The 25,037-nt window shown below is 35.7% G+C and overlaps 1 protein-coding gene across 1 annotated transcript in view; it reads right to left on the bottom strand.

The window, feature by feature from the left end:
- Nucleotides 1-23,559, bottom strand: part of LOC306884778 (copine-4-like) — a 29,711-nt gene extending 6,152 nt beyond the window's left edge. The window contains exons 1-13 of the mRNA XM_079440967.1: nt 23,354-23,559; nt 20,537-20,727; nt 17,767-17,946; nt 16,349-16,420; nt 16,183-16,257; nt 15,593-15,676; nt 15,431-15,520; nt 10,523-10,621; nt 7,473-7,559; nt 7,117-7,176; nt 2,430-2,563; nt 1,928-1,982; nt 64-115 (exon numbers count right to left, since the gene is read on the bottom strand). Of these exons, the coding sequence (XP_079297093.1) occupies nt 64-115; nt 1,928-1,982; nt 2,430-2,563; nt 7,117-7,176; nt 7,473-7,559; nt 10,523-10,621; nt 15,431-15,520; nt 15,593-15,676; nt 16,183-16,257; nt 16,349-16,420; nt 17,767-17,946; nt 20,537-20,707 (1,159 nt within the window). The 5' untranslated portion in view covers nt 20,708-20,727; nt 23,354-23,559. The remainder of the gene's footprint in view (nt 1-63; nt 116-1,927; nt 1,983-2,429; nt 2,564-7,116; nt 7,177-7,472; nt 7,560-10,522; nt 10,622-15,430; nt 15,521-15,592; nt 15,677-16,182; nt 16,258-16,348; nt 16,421-17,766; nt 17,947-20,536; nt 20,728-23,353) is intronic.
- Between the last annotated feature and the right edge of the window lie 1,478 nt (nt 23,560-25,037).

Raw genomic sequence — 25,037 nt, 5'->3', positions numbered from 1 at the left:
AGAAAAAAAAAAATGTTTGTAAAGGCATGACGTTATGTAGTTATGTACACTTTGATGACTCACCAGCACATTCTGGGTTGTCCTCATCAAAATTGACAGCAAAATCATGAGAAACCTGTATTGAAGAGGGAAAGAAGTCACAGTTAAGTGACAAAAACTGAAAGATCAGTGACAGAGTGAGTCTACCGCTTTTAGAAACAAATAGCTTTTTCAAATGGCACAGAGAAAGAAACTGAATTGATTTAAACTTTGAACTCTGGTGATATTAGATTATGATATTAAAGGATTAGTTCACTTTTAAAAAGACTTCTGCTGATAATTTACTCACCCCCATGTCATCCAAGATGTCCATGTCTTTCTTTCTTCAGTCGAAAAGAAATTAAGGTTTTTGATGAAAACATTTCTCCATAAAATGGACTTCATTGGGACCCAAACGGTTCAAGGTCCAAATGACAGTTTCAGTGCAGCTTCAAAGGGCTTTAAACGATACCAGACAATGAATAAGGGTCTTATCTAGCGAAACGATCGGTCATTTCAAAAATAAAAAAAAAAGTTTAAGTTTTATAAGCACAAATGCTCGTGACATCACGTAATACGCAATTACGTGGAAAAGGTCACGGTTGACTAAGGCGGAAGTACCGAGTCAGTGTTTACAAATGTGCGGAAGGAGGACCATATACACATATTCAAATGTCTTTGTGTCAGTTTATCGTTTAAAATGCCCATTTCGTGTGCGTATTCTGGGTGTTTTAATATTAAAAAGCCTACTGACTCGGTACTTCCACCTAGCTCAACCGTGACCTTTTCCACGTAATTGCGTATTACGTGATGTCACGAACGCGCATCACAGAACAGAGCAAGGCGAGCATTTGTGCTTATAAAACTTAAACTTTTTTATTTATTTTTGAAATGACCGATCGTTTCGCTAGATAAGACCCTTATTCATCGTATCGTTTAAAGCCCTTTGAAGCTGCACTGAAACTGTCATTTGGACCTTGAACCGTTTGGGTCCCAATGAAGTCCATTTTATGGAGAAATGTTTTCATCAAAAACCTTAATTTCTTTTCGACTGAAGAAAGAAAGACATGGACATCTTGGATGACATGGGGGTGAGTAAATTATCAGCAAAAGTTTTTTTAAAAGTGAACTAATCCTTTAAGGTTCATATAATGTTCTGGAAGAACTAAAACATTTAATTTCTTTATTTTATTCATAAGTTCTTATGGTTCATTTATATTCCGAGTTATTGCAGCCAATGGAAGGGATAAAATCATGCATAAAACATGGAGCTTCCCCGTGGCTTGGACCTCGGTCAACTAAAATGCATTCTTCGAGTCACATTCAACCACACCGCGGCCGTGACCTCTGATTGTAACATGGCAACCAATCAGATGACCTGATTTTGAGTGATTGGCATAGATTAGCAGGAATGATGAGGTGATTATTGTAAAAGGGCATCAGCAGTTCATGAATTATTCAGAAATCTCCTGTCAGGTAACTGTGAGAGATTCAGGGCACTCTGGTTTTCATGCCAATTTATTGTACTGTATGGGAAACTTCTTGTAGTCTTACAATCAAACTACAAATTCAGTCTGTTAAATCTTAGAGGAGTCAATTAAATCAATCAATAAAGAAATTTAATTAAATTATTTTAAAAAATGAGTGTTCTTTAAAAAAGAATATTACTTAAATATTTGATCTTAAATGTAAATTTAAATGAGTAATTTCAACTTTTAAGTATGCAATAAAAAAAGTCAAATGAAAACTATAATCACATTTAAAAAAGAAGACTAAGTTTTAGTTGTTTTTAAGTGACAACTTTTCTTTCTTTCTACAAACTTACACATAATTACATATACAATTGTTTGCCTTTAAAATATAACAAAAAAAAAGCTCTTTTCTGAACATATAAAAATAACGAACTTACTTTGAAGTCTGGTGGGATTTGGGCTCCAAAGCCAAAAGCGGGAAACATTTTGTCGCTGGAAACAGATCAGAAGCAGGAAGGATTAATGAGCGCGCATTGAGCCCCAGAGATGAGCAATGAGGTGAGCAGGGATGTGACATTGTGAGGGGTCAAATATAATTGACTCTGAGCTTAAGTGACATCTTGGGCGAGAGAGTGATTGAAGTGTAGAAAGACAATCCTTGACATGACAGCTCTGCATCCTACGGGAGAAGACTGAATCCCTGATTAAATGATGCAATGTATAATTGATTGATTAATTGGTTGGAATGTTTGGTTAATTGCCTGTACTGAGAAAATATCTGGTGTAAACATTTTGTGATGGAGTAGCTCTGTTAGTAAGCCCATTAAATTTCATTTGGCAAAATGAAAGTATTGACTGTTTGCTTGACTGGTTGCATGATTGATTAACTGATTTATTGGTTGGCTAGATGACTGATTGAGGGATTGATTGGTAGGTCACCTATCGTAGTCCTGGCAGATCTCCCCAACAGCGATCAGCGCTTTGAGGTACTCGTTGGGCTGGTAAGGGTGGATGTAGTGGAGGGAGCAGCTGTTTCGAGGGTCGCCGTTTGAGGCTGTGAAATCAATCGCCACCTGCAGAACAACATTTGTTAAAAGGATAGTTCACCCAAAAATTTAAATTTGGCATTATTTACTAACCCTCATGTTGTTCCAATCCTGTATGTTTATTTTCTCTCATGGAAGACATAAGGCAAAATTTTGAAGAATTGCAATGACTGGAACATCAAAAGCCTCAAAAAGGATGTAAAACACCATAAAAGTGGATATGGATATACAACTTTTATACACCATATTTCAAGTTAAATGATAGCTTAAGACTAAAATTTAAGTAATTAGGGCCCGAGCACCGATGGTGTGAGGACCCTATTGGAATTGCTCCGTTTATTATTAATGATTTAATAAGGTTTTTCTAAGGATTATTATTATTAGGGCCCAAGCCACTAAGGCGCAGGGCCCTCTTGTTTTTCTAAAGATTATTCTTAACTTTTATTTTTCTTTCGACTTTTTGGGGGCCTTAACATGCTCAAAAACTCTTGAAAATGGCACACGCGTTGGAATCTGTGGTCATTAGGACGCCGCAGAGGCCCAGGGGCTCTACAGCGCCCCCTGGAACACAGTCAGAAAGCTTGATGTATAGCTCACACATACTTGCACGTATTCATATGAAACTGGGTACACATATAGATCTCATTGAGCTGAACAACTTTCACACTGCATGTCATAGGCTCCACCCAACAGGAAGTGAGCTATTCAGGGCTGTGTAAAAAGCACATGTTCTGGAATTTGATATACTCCTCTGAGGATTTCCAACCGATTGTCACCAAATTCGGTGAACATGATCTGAAGACATTGGAGATGCTATATTGTGAAGGGATTTTTGTTGTCGAACGGTTTGCCCGTGGCGAGGCAATGAAGTTATGGCGAGAAATGAGAAACAGGAAGTGTCTAATAGCATCCACATACATTGTCTGATTTTGATCAAACTTCAGTGGTTTGTTCGGTGTATGATGCCGATCGCATAGATGTGACTATTAGGAGTCAAAGTTATAGCGCCACCAACTGGCAGCAGGAAGTGTGTCATTTTCAAAATGCTTTAAATTCAGCATCTTATTTTTACTCAATTTGCTTCAGACTTCATCAGAATAATGTCAAAATACGGCCGATGTAAAACTGTGAGGGGAATATTGATATCTAAAATACTGTTGCCATGGCAACATGTCAAACTTCAATATTATTTTCTGGTCATTTTGAAGCAGATAACATGCTTAGAATTTCATGAAACTCAGCACACATATCAGTATTAATGATAGATAGACACTGGCAAAAGCTCATAAAAGGGCGTGGAAGAGGCACTCTATAGCGCCACCTTTTGACAAAACTAGGGGGGTTAGTTTGAGCTACAGTCACCAAACTTGGTACATATATTGCTTTCATCAAGCTGGACAACTTTCTAATTTACAGTCATTAGCTACGACGAACAGGAAGTCGGCTATTTTAAATTTAATGTGGATTTTTGCAAAAATATGGCTGTGAATTTATGCATACTCCTCAGAGGAGAATTATACTACACACACCAAACTTTGTCTACATGATGCCAAAACACTGAGGAACTTCAATTGCGAATGGATTTTGGATATTTTGTGCGGTGTTGCTGTGGCGATTTATTAAAGTAACAGTCTTTCACAGTCTTGATGGTTTGGTTTAACCCTTTAATTGCGGTATCCCTTAAAACCAGACTGCCAGAGGGTTACTGTAAATGCATGTGCCCGCTGGGCACTGTTTTCCTGATGCCACCGGGGTGCCGTTTGCACTGATGGCTTGGGCCCGCCATCGCTGCTTGCAGCTATATTTCTTTTTCTTCTCCAAAGTGAATCGCATTTTTGAGGGCCTAAACATGCTCCAAAACTCATGAAACTTTGCACACGGGTCAGAACTGGCGAAAATTTAAATCTGATATGAGTTTCAGAAGTGGGTGTTGCAAAATGGCTCGATAGCGCCACCTATAAAATTTCAAAAGAGTGCGCCTCGAACTACGTTTTACGTACATGCAGAAAAATCCAAAACCCAACAGGAAGTACGTTATTTTGAATTTCCTGTACGATTTTTGAGCAGTTTTTGCAATTTCCAGGCCTCGTACTTTGAAAAGCTCCTCCTACAGTTTTAATCAGATCGTCTTCAAATTTACTGCGTGTAATCATAAGGCCTTTGTGATGCTAAATTAACGAAGATCTTGAGTTTTCGTCAAGGGGCGTGTACCTGGCGGCCTGACAAAATTTGATGTTTCGCCATGAAACAGGAAGTTGCTGTAACTCTAGTCTCGCGTAGCCAGACCTTTAGCCGTCTGAAGGTCTGGAATATATGGCCGTTTTCATTGGCCAAGGCCCGCCCATGAGGCCGTTTGACCGACATATCAAACAACCAATCATAGTTCATATGCATCAGACGTTTAGCCAACGGTCTGTGGGCGTGACGTCTAAGGCTGAGACTACTGTAACTCAGGCAAGCAATGTCCGATCTGCCCCAAACGTCACACGTTTGATAGGAGCTCAGTCCTGAACTCATACCCATGCCCATATACAGCTATAGTCATAGCGCCACCTGCTGGCAACAGGAAGTGACCTGTTTAACACTATTATGGACTCCTAGGAGCATATTAAAAAGGGTCAACAAGTGTTAAATAGGCTGGCAACATGCTACAAACATACTAAAACATGCTAGCAACACTTAGCTAAGTGCTAAAGCATGCTATTAATGCAGTGAAACAGGAAGTTGCTGTAACTCAGGCATGCAGTGTTCAATCTGCCTCAAATTTAACAAGTTTGATAAGAGTCCTGTCCTGAACACATCTACATACCGTATTCGGTTATAGTCATAGCACCATCTGCTGGTAACAGGAAGTGGCATGTTTAACACTGTAATGGACTCTTAGGTTTATATTAAAAAGTGAGCAAGTGTTAAACAGGCTGGCAACATGCTACAAACTTCTTAAATCATGCTAGCAACACTTAGCTAAGTGCTAAAGCATGTTATTAATGCAGTAAAACAGGAAGTTGATGTAACTCAGACATGCAGTGTCCAATCTGCTCGAAACTTAACATGTTTGATGAGAGTCCTGTCCTGAAAACACCTACATGCTCATATTCAGTTATAGTTATAGCGCCACCTACTGACAACATGAAGTGAGATGTTTAACAACACAGTAAGCTATGACACTGTGTGCTAAACATGTTAGAAACATGCTCAAACATGCTTGCAACACTTACTAAGTGCTAAAGCATGCAATTAATACTATGAAACAGGAAGTTGTCGTAACTCATGCATACAATGCCCAATCTTCACACGTTTTATAAGAGTCCTGGCCTGAGCACATCTAAAGGCCAATATTCAGTTACAATTATAGCGCCACCTGCTGTCAAAAGGAAATGACTTGTTTCACACTAACTCAAACATGCAATGTCTGATCTGCCCTAAACTTCACATGTTTGATAAGAGTCCTGGCCTGAGCACATCTAAAGGCCAATATTCAGTTATAATCATAGCGCGTCTTTTTGGCAGCAGGAAATTTGGCACATATAAATGACTTTCACATATTCCTCCTATATTTACCACTTTAAAAGCATATTGCCCACTGTTCCCTGTTTTCCTATGACCACGTGATGGCGGTGAGCCTGGGTGCGAGGGTCCTTTCATCGCTGCTTGCAGCTTTAATTATTCTTATAACCCTATAAACATCCTGTAAGAACCACTGGAACCAGATTAGAGATTGGAATTCAGGATGGTTTTGTGAACTGAGTGAAATGATTCATTGAAAAGATCTGAATCTAAAATCATTCAAGAATTTGAAATTGCTACAAACTTTGAACCCATTTTTCACCCAAAAATGAACATTTTGTCATTAATTACTCACCCTCACGTCGTTCCAAACCCGCAAGACCTTCGTTCATCTTCAGAACACAAATTAAGATAATTTGATGAAATCTGAGCGCTTATTCAATGATTTCTTCTCTTCCGTGTCAGACTTCGACGCACATTCACGAAAGTATCACATCAGCAACATGAACATGCATTTGTGGTACTCACATGAATGCGTAGTGGAGACTGACACGGAAGAGAAGAAACTGTTGAATAAAGTCGTTATTTTTGTTTTCTTTGCATACAAAAAGTATTCTCGTAGCTTCATAAAATTAAGGTTGAACCACTATTTTATCCATGTCCTTACTACCTTTCTGGGCCTTGAATGTGGTATTTGCATTGCTGTTCCGAAGATGAACAAAGGTTTTACAGGTTTGGAACAACATTAGGGTGAGTAATTAATGACAGAATTTTCCTTTTTGGGTGAAAAATTCTTCAAAATTTCACTGTTCAACGCAAGAAAGAAAGTCATAGGATTTGGAATAAAATGAAAATGAGTAAATAATTACAGAAATTTAATTCAAAGAACACATTACGTAGACACACATTAAAGACATGCAGCTAGAAACTAAACCAGCAGATTACACAATTTACAAGATCCAGGCTACAGTATATTGACTCTATCAGTGGAGTTTGGTTTATCTTAAAGATTAAGATGACAGTAAAATAAAAAGCGGGGAAATGTCTTCCGAAAGCCTTCCAAAACTACTTACTGTGAACTGAATCTGACATCCTCCCATGATGTAATCCAGGAAAGAGTGCATCTTAATGATCTGAAACAGAAATAAAATAACACTTATTAAACTTATAGTTCTGGTCTTGGATACTGACTGGTTAACAGATCATTTCAGGTGTACAAAATACAGTACACCTGAACACGCCTGTTCACCTACAGTAGCTACTGCAAATATCACTCCACTAGTCCCCAAAGTCAACTATTACACTTGGTTTACATGACAGAAAGTGACCATATCCAACCCATTTAATAGAGCAAATATTGTACTAGAACAATAAAAAAAAAAAAAAAAAAGGACACACACATTAGACATAAAGTGTCAGGATTCCTCACCTTGCACAGGGTAAGAATTACCATTCCAGAATTTCTGTAATTTTTCTTCTTCATTTGGTACTTAGGATTAATACACTCCCACTGGATCTGTAAGAAACATGTTAAATATACAACGGTAAGACAACAGTTCAACTCTATGCCATTCATTCAGCTCTGTACTGAACTCCATTGAGCCACAAGATGAATTGCTTGGGCTTGCAGGCATTTCATCTGAAGTCTGAGGTTAGCTTGTGATGTATCTGTATGAGAGGAAGATGCCCACAGGCTAAGAGGCACAATGACAGACAGATGTCTAAAAGACTCAGTATAATATAGTGGCTGCAGTTGAGCCTTTCAGAAAATGTGAGAGTGATTGGCTGTAAGCTGGCAGTGCAGGCAAGACTTTCACAAGCATGTCAGTGTTGATAAGTCACCTTTTGGCCAAGATCAGTTTGTAGTTTCTCCTGTCAGGACAAAAAAAAGATATGTCTATCCAAGCCAAAATGTTCTTTATTCATTTTACATTTCTATTATGAATACAATAGCTCAGTTATGCCAACAATCGAAAGATCTGCCTCAAATTCGTGATTTACGATGCATGCGCAATTATCTCAGCTTGTTCTAAAGATTTCAAACCAGGTCTTGAAGAGCATGCGAGAAGTTTTCTTCCACCACTAGAGACTAAAAGCATCCGAGTTTCCCACTGAAAATGAAGCACCTGTTTGTGAACCCCGCTAGCAGTGCAATCAGCATGAGCTGACAGACGAGATGTTCCACTGATTAACAAATGCAACGAGAAGCGTATGTTGAAGCCTGTCGACTTTGCTCCTCTGAGCATTCAAGGGGATGATGGTGATGAAGATGAAGTTAATGGAATTTAAAAGCAACACAATGACTAGTAATCTGCACAGTCAGTAATAGATTTCAAATGAGAGAAGCGATGGAACAGAGTGAACTCCTTCAAATGCTATAGACTGATACATAAGAGTGTATGCGGCACAGTAACATTGTATGTGTGTGCGTGTATATACTCAATACAGCCATTTGGAAGTATGTGGACACCCAAATATCACCCACTACATGGATGCAGAGATTTGCTTCTATTGAGAAAAAAATATATCCATATATTTTTTTAAATGAATGATTTAACAATGGGGTCCTTTTTGAAGCAACATATATCTGTATAATTCTAGAACTCTCCTATATATAATGCTTGACTCTGCTAGTCTTACTGGTTGTGTGTTGTGTACACACACACACACACACACACACACATACACATATATACATATGTGTGTGCGTGCGTGTGTGCGCGTGTGTGTGTGTGTGTCTGTGTGTTTAAGAAATTAATTATTTTATTAGCAAGGATGCATTAAATTGATCAAAAGTGACATTAAAGACTTTTACTATATAATGAAAGATTTTTTACTTAAAATAAATGCAGTTCTTTTTAACTTTCTATTCATCGAAATGTGTTCAAAATATATAATTTTCAAAAACATATTAAGTGCTAAAAGTGGCACAAAACCATCTAGGTTTCAACACTGATAATAATAGTTTCTTGAGCACCAAATCAGCATATTAAAATAATTTCTGAAGAATCACACTAAAGACTAGAGTAATGGCTGCTGAAAATTTGGCTTTGCCATCACAGGAATAAATTACATTTTAAAATATATTCAAAAATAAAAAAAACTGTAATAATATTTCAATATTTTTTTACTGTATTAATATAGCAAATAAATGCAGCCTTGATGGCATAAGACAGTTTTACTGACCCTAATCTGTGAACGGCACTGTATATAAGAGCATAGAAGAGTTTACTTAACAGGAGACATCATGGTTGGTGCCTCAGTCACCCAGTTCATCACTACAGTGCCCTAAACTGTCAAAACACGCCACTGCAGTCATCCATCTGACACAGCACAAATACCCATCACTCTCTTTCTCACATATGCTCTCTAGTTGCTGCTTTTTCTTTCTTCTTAGTTTATCCCTTTGTGTATCCGTTCACTCCTGCTCCATACAGTAACACTAATTATTCTCCGGGTCTCCCTGCAGGTAATATTGTATCCATGGTGACAATAGATCAGAATTGTCTATAAAATCAAGGACAAAAAGAAGCTCAAATGAAACAGCGAGGCAAACAGACAGAAATATGACATGATGAATTCAGTATCTGTTACGAGACAGGCAGGATGAGTAGAGAACAGGAGATGAAAACTGAGAAAGTGAGACATATAAAGATTAAAAAAAAGTAAGTGTTAGGCTTGTTTCACACCGCCTGCCAGAGAAAACACAGCGTAACTGTAAGAGCTTCACACTGACTGAGCTTCCGCTGCATAACAGACCTGAGGCTCTCGACAGAAAATAAAGAGATTCATGGAATCTACAAGAGCAGCTGGAATGTAGAAAATATAATTGCTAAGGTATTCTGGGTGGACCACAGTGCTGCTTTGTGTAAGTCTGTTTCACAGAACTGAATCATTATCTAAAAACCCTTGAAGACCCATCAGGTTGGATAGGATGTGAATGACAAAATTTTTACAAAGGCATCATATGCTTAGAATTAAGACTCAAAGGTTAAATTTTGGCCTCATCAGACCACAGAATCTTCTTTGAATTTCCACAGCCGTTCACATGCCCATGGGCAAGCTCCAGTCGAGATGTGATATGAGTTTTTATTAATGAAGGCTTTCTTCTTTGCACATATCCATAAGCTGGAGTTATGAAGTATGTATGCTATTGCTCTTACTCAGTTCCATGTGCTTCAGGGTATATTCAATGCTTCAAAAATGTTATAATGTCTTTGCCCTTTTTAGATTTTTTTTTTTACCCCAAGAGTCTTAGTAATGTTTCTTGCTAATGCAATGTGCATAACGCTATAAATGGGTAATTTCTAAAGAATTGCATAGGTGAACATTGAACAATTACAAAGGTGAACCATTGAATTTTATTAAACTGATTTCTTTTTTCATTTTGACAAGTGTACTTTGTGTTGAGGAGAGTTGGAAATCTACATTTTGGAAGCAGGGACTGTTTTCTGACTCTGTGTGTGTGTGTGTTTATACCTGCTTCCCATCCATGGCCGCCTTCATGTCCTTGAAGGTGGTTTGAAATTCTCCTATGAAGTCGTGTTTGCCATTTGAATCCCAGTCCCATACTGTACACTACAACAGCAAAAAAGAAATTAAAACATTATATGTTTATGATACAGCTCAATAAATTAAAACATAATAATTGCCTTTGGACACACTAAACCATCATTCTTCTACATCTCTAAATATGCTGAGCCACATGCTTGATGCAGTAAACAAATCTGTGAATAATTTTAGCTTTGTGCATGAGATTGTGAGACTTCAGTCTCTAAAGAACTGTGATAAATATCCTGTGCCAAGTAGTTTTCTATAGCAGTACTAAAGGTCACACAGTATTACACACACACACACACACACACACACACACACGTACACATGCATGCATACACTCACACACACGCATACACACGGAAACACACAGTACATAAACTCATGCAATAATTCAGCTTATGATGCACCTGCAAAAATTAAACTGCAAAATTGCATAAAAATTAAGACTTGTTTCAGGTAATATCTGAGAAATATTGAATCACGTTTGTTTTTCTTACTACATTAGCAAAAAGTTTTTTTTCTTGTTTTAATTTAAAATTAGTGAGACTGATACAAGGAAAAAACTATTTTGCCAGCATGATATCAATACATTTTTTTATTCGTTTTTTACTCGTTTTTTATTAGTCTAGTTATTATTATTTATTTGATATTTATTTATTTGAAAAACATTTGTGTAGTATTTACTCACCCTCATGTCCTTCTAAACCTGTATGAGTTCCTGTATTGAGTTTAAAAAGAAGATATTTTGAAGAATGTGGGTAACCAAACAGTTGACGGTAGCCATTGCCTTCCATACCATGGAAATCAATGGCTACCGTCAGCTGTTTAGTTACCCACATTCTTCAGAATATCTTCTTTTGTGCTCAACAGAAGAAATAAATCTATACTGCCTTGCAATGAGGGTGAGTAAATAATGACAGAATTTTCATTTTTGAGTGAACTATCCCTTTAACCTCCACAACTCATACTCAAACATTTGTTTTAATCTTAAAGTTGCTTTAAGGAGCAACAACAGCAGTGTCTCAGAAATGATAGATTGCCCATACAGTAAAAATGCACACAAAGTAAGCAGTGTGTCCAAACACCAAGGGCTGAAATAATTAATAACACCACAAGGGCAGGCAACGGCATCAGTGAGACTGAAATGTCACAGTTCATTTAGAAGATCTTTTATCTAGTCGCTGCTGAATCTGGAACAAGCTGAGGATTCTAAAGTTTCAAGAAGTAATAAAGGATTGTGAAGGCATTTACTAGCCATACAAATGTAAAGACGAACTGCAGCAGGTCATCTTGTTATCATAACACATCTTCAATTTTAATACCTAGTGTCACGTTGATTTAAAGATTTAACACTCTCGTCGGTACGCTGGAGCGTGTGTGTATATGTGTCATTGTGAATGTGGGTGTGTGGCAGGAGTGGCAGGAAGACAGCACACTGTAGCATTGCTGTTAATGAATCATTGATGCTGAGACATAAGCGGGTGGTAATCAAAATTTGAAGGCCATTTAAAATATTAATATTGAGATGCTGTGGTTGACTTTTTCAGCTGTAGAAGCGAGAGCCAGCAATAACTCAACATGCAAAACTCACACCTGTTTCTCTTCTCTGTATAAAGTTGGGAAACATCCCCAAAATATAGATGAGGAGAGTGCAAAAAATAAAATAAAATAAGCTCCTAAAATTAAACATTATTTTGTAAAATAATTTAATGTTTTTTTTAATAAAGTATTAATGTATCTTTAATTATATGAACAATGAGTAAGTAAAAGAAGAAGAAAAAAACTATAATGTTCCCAGTTCATTTTGAACAATATGAGTATAAAGTTTTCCTAACTATATTTTAAATTATAATTGCACAATATTTGCTGCTTTTGGGCCAGTTCCATCAATATTTGTCAAAGATTTCATAAAGTGCTTAAATGATGAACGGCCATATCAAAATCTGCATGAACTGTATAGTGTAAGTTACCTCACAACTGTACTGTCCATAACTCTTTTCTCTCCTTCTAGAAAAATTGTGTGACATAATTTGCATAAATGAGTTTATGCAATTGTATCATGCTATACAACAGATGGGGCTCAGATATGGATGAAAGAACATAGCAATTTAACCCAGCAAAACAGCAGAGTGATTGTGAGCTCTTAATATAATATGAAGGTTTAACTGCCTTGTCTTATACAACAATCTCACAACAAGAATAAAACGGCAGTGGCTCTGTATCTCTTTGAATCTGAATTCAATGTGCGTTTTCACTGCAGAGACATTGCTGTCCATGGTGCGTTGAGTGTAAAGAAGTCATGAATATTAAACAAACCAGTTCATGTTTATTCAGAGACATGTCACCTAAAATAACTTTTTTTCCCATCTGTCTGACTATAGATGTCCTTGACTGTCCAACAACACCTACAAATATTTGGACTAATATTTTAAGTATTTTAGATTGAAAAATGTCTTTTAACCAGCTTTAAATGAACATGTTGCACGACTGCTCATTCAGCCACTTAGTATAATTGCCAAAGGCTTAATTCAAAGTGGCTTGTTTCCAAGCATTTAAAGCATTAGTTAATTTGCTGTAAGTGGTGGTTATTTTCAAGTGAAGCTGAGACGCTCAAAGTAAAGTGCCAACATGGAGCTGATAAAGCGATTAGGCTCTCAACTAAACATATTCAGATATCAGCTCTTAATTTTGCTCTCTTTGTCTCTTTCTTGGCCCGTATCTTTCACTTTCTCTAAAATGTCACCTGCACAGTATGTGAACGTTTTAGAAAGGCTTTACTTCCAAACAGCTTTTGTGCAGAATCTCAGTGTGGTAAGAACTAGACTAAATCTCATCTAAACTCTGTGCCGTTATGAGAATACAGAGAGAATCATCTTTAAAGACAGATAATTACGATATAGCTCTTCTATCCCCACTTCTGCATTGGAATACCAATGAGAATCTTACACCTGCAGTGCTGAGATCTGAATGTGTGTGAGAGACAGAGAGAGAAAGAAAGAAAGGAGAAGGAAAGTAATACAATCTTAGGAGATTTCATGAGTGAATAAGCAAACACACACACAAACTTCTTGCTATTAAAAAGTAGTTAAAGTATAAATGGAAAAAATCTTTCAATGCTGCACTGCAATGTATCAACACCCTTTCATAAGTAATAAAGACCTAGAGTTTGAAATATTGGAGTTGTTTGAAAAAAAAAGTGTTTTAAAAGTGTATTAATATAAGTCTGCTTTCAGTATGGCAACTTGTTTTTATTGCCATACCAGTATATATTGCTATTTTTGTGGCACTATCAAAGTATTTTAAAAGAAATAAAAAGTCTTAACATATGAACAAAACAGCATCTGACAACCAACTCACATCATTATAATAAATATTACATAACATTTTTCATTTCTATCTTTGATAAAAAAAGATTATTCCAGGTCAAATATTTTTGAAAAATAAAATGCTCAGATTTTTGCAAAAATGCTCAGAATAGTTTGTGTTTTCATTTCAATAAATATACTTTGTTATATAAATGCATGTACTGTATAATGTACATTAATATATATTTATATTAACAATTTAATTTTAATATTTAATCTCACAAGTTCAATATGAAATATTTGAATATATTTTCAAATTAAATGTATTCCTGTAATGGTAAAAAAGCCATTCTTCTTTTTAATTTGCCATGAAGCATTTCCTATTATTATTACTATATTAATATTGTTTTGGAAACTGTGATACATTCTTTTCAGGATTATTTGATGAACAGAACGTTTCAAAAGAACAGCATTTATTTGAAATACAGTATTTGTAACAATGTAAAAAAATGTACTGTCACGTTGGATTAATTCAATGAATGTTTGCTGAATAAAATTAATATATTAATTTCTTTAAAAAAAATCACTGACCCCAAACTTTGAACAGTAGAGTACATATCAACAGAAACATTTCATTTGCAAATACAGAAATATTACTATTATTTTCAACAACACATCCATGTTAAATACAGAAATATTACTATTAATTTAGACAACACGTCCATGAATAGTTTTTAATCATCGTCTAGATTTGAGGTTAAAAATAATATCAATGTATACTTTAAAGGAAATTAAAAGTCCTGTAACTTTAATCATTAGTTCAATTTGATTCAAGTCAAGTCAGTTAATAAAATACTGAATGCTAAATAATAATAAAAGAACATACAAAAGTATTTCATATCAACTACCCAACCTTATTAAAAAGGATTTGAATGCCACAGTACATACAGTCTAATCTAATTTTCTGATCCCAAATCGGTCATATCTTTGAAAATAACAGGACTTTTTGCTCTCTGTAAAGCTCTATAGTCTTATTTTTTATATAATATATATAACTGGACCCAAAGACAGAAAGTTCTCCAACCCACGATGACTGTGTGGGCTTGAATGGACTAAAGGGCAGTAACATCAATTTCTGTCATTGGTTCCACCATGTCTGTTCCTCTCAGGAAACTGTCAGGAGGACCCTCCAAACAGCCAGGCTCCATTTACCCGCTCAGTAATTAGCTCACTATGAAAGATGTCAGCTGCAATGGTGAGGCAGAATGGATAGGACTGCCATTACATAAATCTGCCAAGATGATTCTAATCTAATGTGACCAAATGGTCACGCTGAGACCAGAATAAAGAGCAAAAAAAACTACGTTGACATAAAAGCCTCATATGGAGTGTGCTCACATTGCTGCAGTATATCTTTCAAAGAGATGATTCACTGCGTTATGTCAGAAATATCTGTCTAGTTATCTAGTTAGGTTTTCGGTTTATAATAAATTCATAGTGGATATAGTCAAAATATCTGCCTTGCCTTTAACTCCCGCTCATGGTCTCCACTGCAGAGTGTGTTCAAAGAAACTTTGAATGATTTCCAGACAGGACTGAGATTGTTCATAATGGTCTGTAAGCAGAAAAATGCCAGTTTACACATTTCTTCAATATGCATTTCATATGTATTTGTGTGCATTCTCACCTCTGTTCTGTGCACCAGTGATGCTGTGCCATCATCATTCACTCTGAAGATCTCCAGAAATGGATCTGACTTGCTAAAAAAGTCCTAAACAAAGAAAGAATCAAACTTATTCTATTTTTTGTAAAGTAAATACAGAATCTACAAACATAAGTGTTCTGGAAGCTCTTTTGAAAATCAAAATCATTATTTTTGTGATCGCATCTGGTGGCGCTAGCGGTGCAGAAATTACACACTTGAGCTTTAATGAATTTTTGATTGATTCATACATCAATCCCAGGCACATTTATTGCACATTTGCATTTATTTATGAATGGCCTGTCCTGACTTTTTCTCAGTTACAGACTATAAATGAATGCACATTGTTTCTTGTGTTTCTAAATGGTCCACTGTGTATTTAGACTCAAAGTTGTCCTCATTTTGTAATGAAAAATTAAAAAATTCCATATTTTAATAAAAGAGTAGATGATGCATTGCTCCATTTGAATTTTGGCTACTCATAAAAAAGTACCGTTACCAGATAAAGACAACTGTTATTGTTTTTCTCAATAATGTTGCAAAGTGCCTGTTGAGCAATTATGGAGATGTCACACCTTGTCATCCAGTTTCTTGGCACTGAAGGCGAGCTCCACGTAATCATCATTCCCAGACAGCTCTTCAGCTGTGACCTGTGGTTTCAAAGAAGTCATCGCTCAGGTTATGACAAAAGAGCACACATTTGCAGTGTGAATTAATTGGGGGCGAGATGTTTGTTCCTACTGTGATAGATGATTTGCCAGTTGTGTTTCCTTGCTTCAGTAAAGCTTTGGACAGTTTTCTCTGTGATACAATCTAAGAAAAAAACAGATACATGTATACAGATTTCAAACCACACTTGTAAACCCTAACAAACCTTAATGTGAAAGACTTCTCCTTATAAATTTAGCTGTTTTATCTGTATTTTAAATTACACATTGTGTTGTGTTTGAATAGCCATAAATTTAACGTACAACGTTAAATTACCAGTACATTTTTCTAGTCATTTTTTTCTTTCAGTGTAATCAAAATTCATTTATTTCTTTGTGTTCTTTAAAAAAAAAAAAAACATATTTGGCATCAGACTTATGGTATTTTATGCATCAACATTAAACAAATGCTTTTGAATTAATTAGTATTCTTTATTAATTAATCTTTTAATGCTTTGTGGTAATCAAAAATGGTTTTAAAGTTTTAATGCCAACAAAACATGAAACAAAGTTGAAATAAATGATATCTATATTTTTATATTGAATTTTTACATATATATGAATAACTTAATATATTCATTTAATTTGGCAGCAGCAAGATATGCATTGCCACAAGGAAGCAGACATATTAGAAATTATATTAAACGTTCTTCTACTTCATGAAGAGTATGGATAATTCACCAGGAGCCAGAAGGTTTTTCCACTTATTATTGATAACTCCATTGACAGACAGACCTACAGATCTCATAAATCATGTTTCAAATATAAAACCTTTACAGCATCAAAATATTTTTTTTCCTATTATTTCAAGTGAGTTAATAAGCTAGGCCAAAGCTAAATGTACAGGGTAAACCACATTCACCAACAAGGCTTATTACACATCCACATATTTTACATGGTAACACTAAATTCCTACTTTGACCAATTAACCAATAAGAAGTGCTACAAAAATCTAAATCCTTCAAAAATGTACTTCTCTATCATTTTCAACTCAAAAACCACGTAATACACACTACTTGCTAAATGTAAGTGGTGAAAACTAACTACTGTTTAAAATTGTTTTACAGCTTCTATTGGCTGTAGTTAGTTCTCACCACTGACTACTTAGCAATTTAACAGACAGAAATAAAATAAGTGTCTGTTATTAGCAACCAAATTCTTCAGGTTTCTCCCTCACATGAACTCTCCTTTCCTCAATACCTCTTTACCCTCTTATGTTCCTTTATATACTACTGGTTGTAGTCTTGTTTTATTATAGACTAGATAAAAAGAGTTTGGAGTAATAGTCTCTCTGCCCACCAGGCACCTTCCTGCTCCAGTAAGCTCTCTGCTACCCTTTTGAATCCACACAATCCCTCTCATGTACTCATCCTCTCTCTCACGCATTCACTCCATTCACTAGCTTTCATCTTTCCTACTGCGCTTCCGTTAAGTGTGCACTCTCTTATTCACCTGTCCGAGTGTGCACTCCATGGCGCCCAGGAAGTCAGCCTCTTTGAGTCCATTATGGTTGCTACTGATGTCATGCAGCTCAAAACGAAGGCGCTGTACTTCCTCAAAATAGTAGTCCACGGTGAAGACTTTGGAGAAAACCGGACTGATGCTGCTGCGAATCACCTCTGTCCGGTCCACCTGGAACCAATGAGAACACGGCAACTGTCACACTCCAGCGCTGCTGTTTTGATTTAATACACATTTCAGGATTTCTTCACAAATATTCCTCCCTGGGATCAATGACATCCTATCCTGTCCTATTACAGGCTGATTGTTTGATGATGACAAGGATTTTCCCTAATCCAGTTCATATCCTGAATCAATTCATTTCACATTCAGACTCATCTCAAATCAGTGTCAATGACCCTTAGCTGAACAGAGCTCCACAATGGAGTTACTGTACTTAAAGTGTAAATTGAATTTGTGACAGATTATTAGTCGCATTATGCTGTTATAAATGCTGTTCTTTGACTTTCTATAATGACAGAATTAAACAGCACAACTGTTTTCAACACTAATAATAATAAGAATGCTTCATAAGTACCAAATCCAAACGAGGATAATAAAATATTTTCTGAAGAATCATGCAACACTCAAAACTGCAGTAATGGCTGCCATACATATATACATATATGCACACACACACACACACACACACACACACACACACACACACACACACACACACACACACATACATATATATATATATATATATATCATTATATATAAATGCTGCCTTGGTGAGCATAAGAGACTACTTTCAAAAACATTTAAAAAATCTTACCGAGCCCAAGGTTATGATATTATATGATATGATATGATATGATATGATATTATATATATGATATCATATCATGTATGTGTATGGGCAAGTGATATGTAATTTAGAATTTAAAAAAACTAAATTTGCATAAAGGCATTAAGCCTAAGATTCTTTGAGTGAAATTCTTTTCAGAATAATTAAGCACATTTATATTTCATTGCTTCAGTTCTCATTACAGTAATGCACTACTCCCATTATATATAGCAATTTATATTGTATAGCAGTAAAAATAGTATTGTTAAACTAAAATAAGCATAATTTAAAATCTAATAGTATCAGTAAAATAATCCAATTTGGTAAAGCAATCAAATTGTACCATATCAATTTCAAGGGATTCTGTTTGTAGCATAGCGTTTTGATTACTGTTGACTTTCATTGTACTGACAAAAAATGAATAAAAAAATGCAATATTTCTCCAAAAAAAAAAATCTTCTTTTATGGTCCACAGACACAGAAGGAAGAAATGTATACAGGTTTGGAACAACATGACAGAAATGATGACAGATTTCTAATTTTTTTGAGTGAAGTATCCCTTCAAATAACACATACTGTGTATATATATACACACATATACTTACACACACACACACACACACACACACACACATATATATATATATATATATATATATATATACAGTAACAAAAGACAGTAACAAAATATGAAAATGAGACTTTTGGTTGCTTTACAATTGTCACGGTCACGTTCTGTTTTAGTCCCCTTAGATCTACGTCATCCTTAGTTTTTCCCATGTCTATTAGTTAATTAGCTCCACACCGGTTTTCTGTTCCTCCTTGATTGTGTTCTACATTTAAAGCATGTGTTCTCCCCTGTTCCCTTGTCCGCTATTGTTTGCATTTTTTATGTGTTATGCTACCCCGTTTACCTGGATTATTATTAAAGTACGTTGTGTTTGGAACTCCCTCGTTTGTCGTGCGTTTTATAGCATACACTCGTGACAACAATAGTGGAAAAAAATATAGAGAAAATGTGCTTAATTGTCTTGGGAAATCTAAAAACCTGCTAAAAAACAGAAATCTTCTAAATATATATATAAAAAACATAATTACCTATTTTAAGTGAAATATGAGCAGGACATTTTCTTGACAGGTTTCGTGAGATTTTCCAGACTGCTGCCCTTCAGCCCACTCATACAGTTTCAAACACATCACTTTGTTTTTAACTTCAGTGCTCACAGCTGGAGTTCAAATGGCACTGCCTTATTAATTATGAATCGTACCCTTAACCGTGCCAAGCAAAACCCCCCTATGCGATAAACACCTGTTTTGTGCTGCAACTGAAACCTTTCACAGATAGCTAGCAAAAACGAACAGGCCACTTCACTTGAGTTTTTGCAGCACTGCACGTCCAAGTCTTTGGTTTTATTAGTGAAGCATAAGACAGCGTGACAGAGCACATTCTGTGATCTAACGGCGCTGTTTTATATTGCTTTCACATCACAGCATAGACTATAGTCTCAGAACACTAATCAGCTGTTAACAGACATACACAAGCATAAAAACACACAGTTCAATAAAGAGAGCCAGTTCTCATGCACTATAAGCAGCTTCTGTTCAGTTCAGATTAGCGTACAGTATGCTTGGAAACTTACAATAACAAAACTTACAATACAATAGCAAAAAAATAATAATAATCACTACATGCGTAGCAATTTCAAAGTGAGGAAAGGGAGTTTGTGATCGGAGGAGGTATCTAGGGTATGACACACAAACATACCCTAGTTGTTTCTCTGAAATGATGTATGAAAACATCCATTGTAAACTGTTATAAAAAGTGCACATGATAGATTCTGTTTTTGCATAGGTGAAAATGAGATGTTCCTTCATGAAAACCATCATTCTGTTTGTGCTAGAGAAACTAAAATTTGAACATAAACACACCTCAAACCACTGTCCATGGGACTGCACCTTGAGGACGACACAGGGGTCAGGCTTGGACAGAGCATCTCTGTCAGATATTCCTTTACCGGCCACACGGAGCTCCACTTTTGTCAGACATGGGCTGTTGAAGAGGCCCAGCGTGGTGGCAGCAGACTCGTAGATGTTACTCATTTTGAGTTCCCGTGTTCAAGCTGTGAAATAAAATATGTTTAGTTAAAACATTAAAGCATGACATAGAACAGATATGAGATACACTACCATTCAAAAGTTCAAAAAGAGTCTCTAATTAGCAAGGATGCAACACATTGATCAAAAATGACAGTAGAAACTTTTACATTACTTTTATATTGCAAAACAATCTATTTAAAAAATGCAGTTTTGAACATTCTATTCATGAAAAATAATGTATCATGCTTTCCACCAAAATCAGCAGTATCAAAAAAGTATCCTGAGCACCAAATCACCAAGGCAATACATTTTTTAAATATTGTATTTATATTTATATCTATTAAAAATCTGTTCATCAAAGAATTATGAAAATAATGCATGATTTCCACAAAAATCTAAATGCAGCATTAATGACATGCTTTTCCAGAAATAACACAGACATAATTTGACAAAATCCTAACTTTTATCACTTTTCAAAGAAAAAATGTATTATAACAATGTTTTGTAGTTCTACATTGCAGCAAACATACATGCAAAAAAACGTGAAATGCTGTGTTAAAACATGCACAATCACCAAAAATGAACTGCATTAAACATTATTTTAATATCTAATTACTTTAAATATTGTTTTTAATACATTGTTATTTTACTATATTTATGTTTATTAGAATATGGCATCACAAAAACTTAAAGGCTGAGAGCAAGAGCATGCTTTTTTATCAGTGCACCATCTCGAATCTAACAAAACTGCCCCACTTTTTGTTCGTTCACTCGCCGGTTACCTTAAGAGGAGGTTTCTACCTCATCTGACCCTTAAAAAAAGCTAAATAGTGCAGTTTCATGGTTGATTCAGGTATATTAAATAACATTTTTGAACTTCACCAGTTATGTTCAGATGAAGTACGTTTTATAGGTTAGCTGACAAAACATTTTTACACTGTAGTCTCTAGAGGACGGCAGTCCTTGAAATAATTTGAATTAATTATGCTACACCTTTGAATAGACAAGTTCGAGCATGATAAGTGCGTTTATTAAAACAGAAAACGGGTGACTTGTTAAGTCAGAGACACCGATAACGTTGCTTTATAATGAAATTGCTCTTCAGTCAGGCACCATGTGGAATGAGCTCAGCGTCGTCCCAGTGGGAGAGATTCCCTGGAACACAGAGCGAAGCGCTGACCCCAATACTCTGAGACCATACCACAGAGAACATGTATCTCTGTGTGTTACTCAATTATTCATGCCCTCTGCTTCCTTTGAGTGCCACATTTTTGTTATCATTATTGTTATTTTTAGATAAAAGAGGCCGACGTGCCGTTACTACCAGCTGCAACCCTTCAGAACCTTCTAGCCCTGCAAGATGGACAAAACTTTAGCAACCCCTATAGGAGTTCTTACAGTAAGCAATCCTAAGCATCCCACTTTGGTGCAGCATTTTAATGCGCCTGGCCAGATTAACTGAGGTATATGAATATTCACGTATGTGAATAGCCCCCGTGCAGGTGTTCACATACTGTAGATTAACTGTTGTGCTCTCATGTATTTGCATTACAGGTCCTGAAACAATCTGGGAAAGCATTGAGTTTTCCGCAATATGATGAATAATCAAGTGCTCATGTGGGGCGTGCTGCTGGACAGCCTCATGTGGACCAATGGCCTAGTTTTCAAGATGTTAACTTAAGGTATAAGTACACGAAAAACAAATGGAGATCTACCGATATTATGCAAATAAATATCAAAACCTGTACAAGCTCTCACCTCTTCACAGAAAATGTGTTCTAGGCTACCACAGCTAAATTAATCCAATGAAGGAATCAATAGTCTATTGCCGAGGGCTGACCAAAACTTCTGACTACTTAGAAAAAGTAAACAAATATACAAATAAACAAAGTGTCCAATGTGTGACCAAAAAACAAAAACAAAAATCGACAAAAGAAGGTTCAAGATGATAAAGAGATCATTTTAAACATCTAGTAATCTATATTCAGGATGATGTCACAACAAAATGGCTTCCTGGACATTGGTTGCACCACACTGACTTTGATTTGCCAAACCAAAGTTTTTAATATATTAATGATAGAAATATACTCGCTTTATTAAAGAATGTATATTATTGTAAACTACTTGCCATTGCCTTTCAGTGCGGCTTCTTTCATGTTATGTTTGTTGGTTTGTTTTTTGATACTTTTTTGCTTAATATAAAATATCAGAATGACTTTTATGTAGAAGTCAATCACAGATAATATCCTATTCATTCAGATGTTTGTACGGAACGCATGTTTGTACATTTGACATTTAAATGTTAATGACCCACACCAATTAAAATGATAAATACTAGATTAAACACTTGCGATCTTGTAATCGATTGTGTGGTAGGCTACAGATAATATTAGAGTAACATTTACTATGCGCACAATCAGCGGCACCATAATGGGATTCAAACAATACAAGTCCGAAATCTTTTTCTTTTCTTTTTTTTTTTTATTAAATCACTGCTGACAGAGTAATATTTCTTCTGTAGACATAAAATGTATCCATAAATGTACTTATTTGGCACTGAACTGTGAGGTAAAACTGTTGTTCCATCAATGCGTAAAACATCAAATTCAGCGCGTTATAATATTTTGCTAATAAAGGGATAAAACTTACCCACTGTTTAAGTATAAGAACAAATCCCAAGCGACGCCAGAAAAAAAAGTTCCTCAGTGTTAAGATCGGGCTAAGTGCAGTTTATGCACTGGACTCATTTTCCATCCGATTCCATGTCCAAATTGTCTAGGGTGATATAAGCAGCTCCATCGGGTTCAGCGTTAAAGGTGATGGATAGTCCGACCTGCAGTCTCCTCTCTCAACATAAGAGCAGGGCAGGCACGCGCACTCCACTTAACTTCACTGTTTAATCCTCTGCTGTGAGAGCTGGAGAGGAAGGACGGGGTGCGAGCACAGTGTAACCCTGCACTCTGGAGGTTGATTCGGTAAATTACAATTGGTATGAGATCTGATGAGCAGTGGTAGATGCATTAGCTAGTGGGGTAAAGGGTTGAAATGATTCCTGGGACCCATGATGATTCCAGTGGGACTTAATAATAATGATTCCAGTACAATTAAATGTGCACTTTTTTATTTTGCAGCCTAGTCTGGCAGTTAGTCATCTTGCAAAAGTTTACAGAAGTATTCAGTCCAGATGCAGATGCTACCGCGGAAATAATCGATTTCTCAGTCAACTATTATTAATTTATCCCGTGAGCAAAAGCACTCAATAACACGTATTACCTTGATAAAATGTGTCAAATTATCTCAATATGTCTGCCCTGGTGAGGCGACTCCGTGTAAAACAACTTGTGCTGCTATTGATATAACAAGCATCTTCAGCTTGAGGGTACATGAATCATTTCTTTTTCAACTTTCTAAATGAGACTTGTTAATTCTATTCTATTCTAATCTGTTCTATTTTCTTTCTTTTTGTTTCGGTGATGATTTTGCATTTCTACCCCCGGTTTCACAGAGAAGGCTTAAACCTAGTCCTAGATTAAAATCTAAGTCTGAGCTGTTTCAACTGAAATAAACTTGCTCTGACTGATCTTAAAATATAACAGTGCCTTTGTTTTGTCTCAAGATAGACACCAGTAATGTTTTTTGCTAAGTACGTTTATAAAAATTACTTAAATGTCCTAATTGAACTATGGCCTAATCCTGGTTTAGTTTAAGCCCTGTCTGTGAAACCGGGCCCTAATGTCCTCACACTTCCCTGGGGATCCTTGCACAAAACACTTCTCTGTCTATCAAATTAATACAGTGATTTTGTTCTGAGTTTGCTCATATTCATCCCATGGATTATCTGAAATTGAATTGAGAGGCTTATAATTCTATTCTATTTTATTATAACATTTTTATATTTAACTGTTTTCTATTCTATTCTATTCTATTCTATTCTATTCTATTCTATTCTATTCTATTCTGATATCCCAAGCCTTGATTGAGTGTTTCAGTGTTACTGAAATTCACTCTTTTTATTTGTATTCATGGATGGTTTGAGAGGCGTATAATTATATTAGCCTATATTAAATTAAATTATTATATTTGATTATTTTCTATTTTTTCTATCATAGCTGCCAATAAATAAAAAAATTTAAAGAGTCGGTTCTATTCTATTCTACAAAAATACAATTTTGGGTTCTTCAAATAACTTTTCAATAAAAAAAGAAACATTTTTTTCTCAGTGTGAAGAACATTTTAATAATCTAAAGAATCTTTTTTCCTCTATAAATACCTTTTGTGCAATTTAAAGTTTCCATGGATGTAATAATGGGACCATAGATACTAATAAATATCC

The sequence above is a fragment of the Barbus barbus genome (assembly GCF_936440315.1).
Source record: "Barbus barbus genome assembly, chromosome: 19".
In the NCBI taxonomy this organism is placed as follows: Eukaryota; Metazoa; Chordata; class Actinopteri; order Cypriniformes; family Cyprinidae; genus Barbus; species Barbus barbus.
The sequence above is the reverse complement of the archived record's forward strand: the minus strand, read 5'-3'. Positions and strand labels throughout refer to the sequence as shown.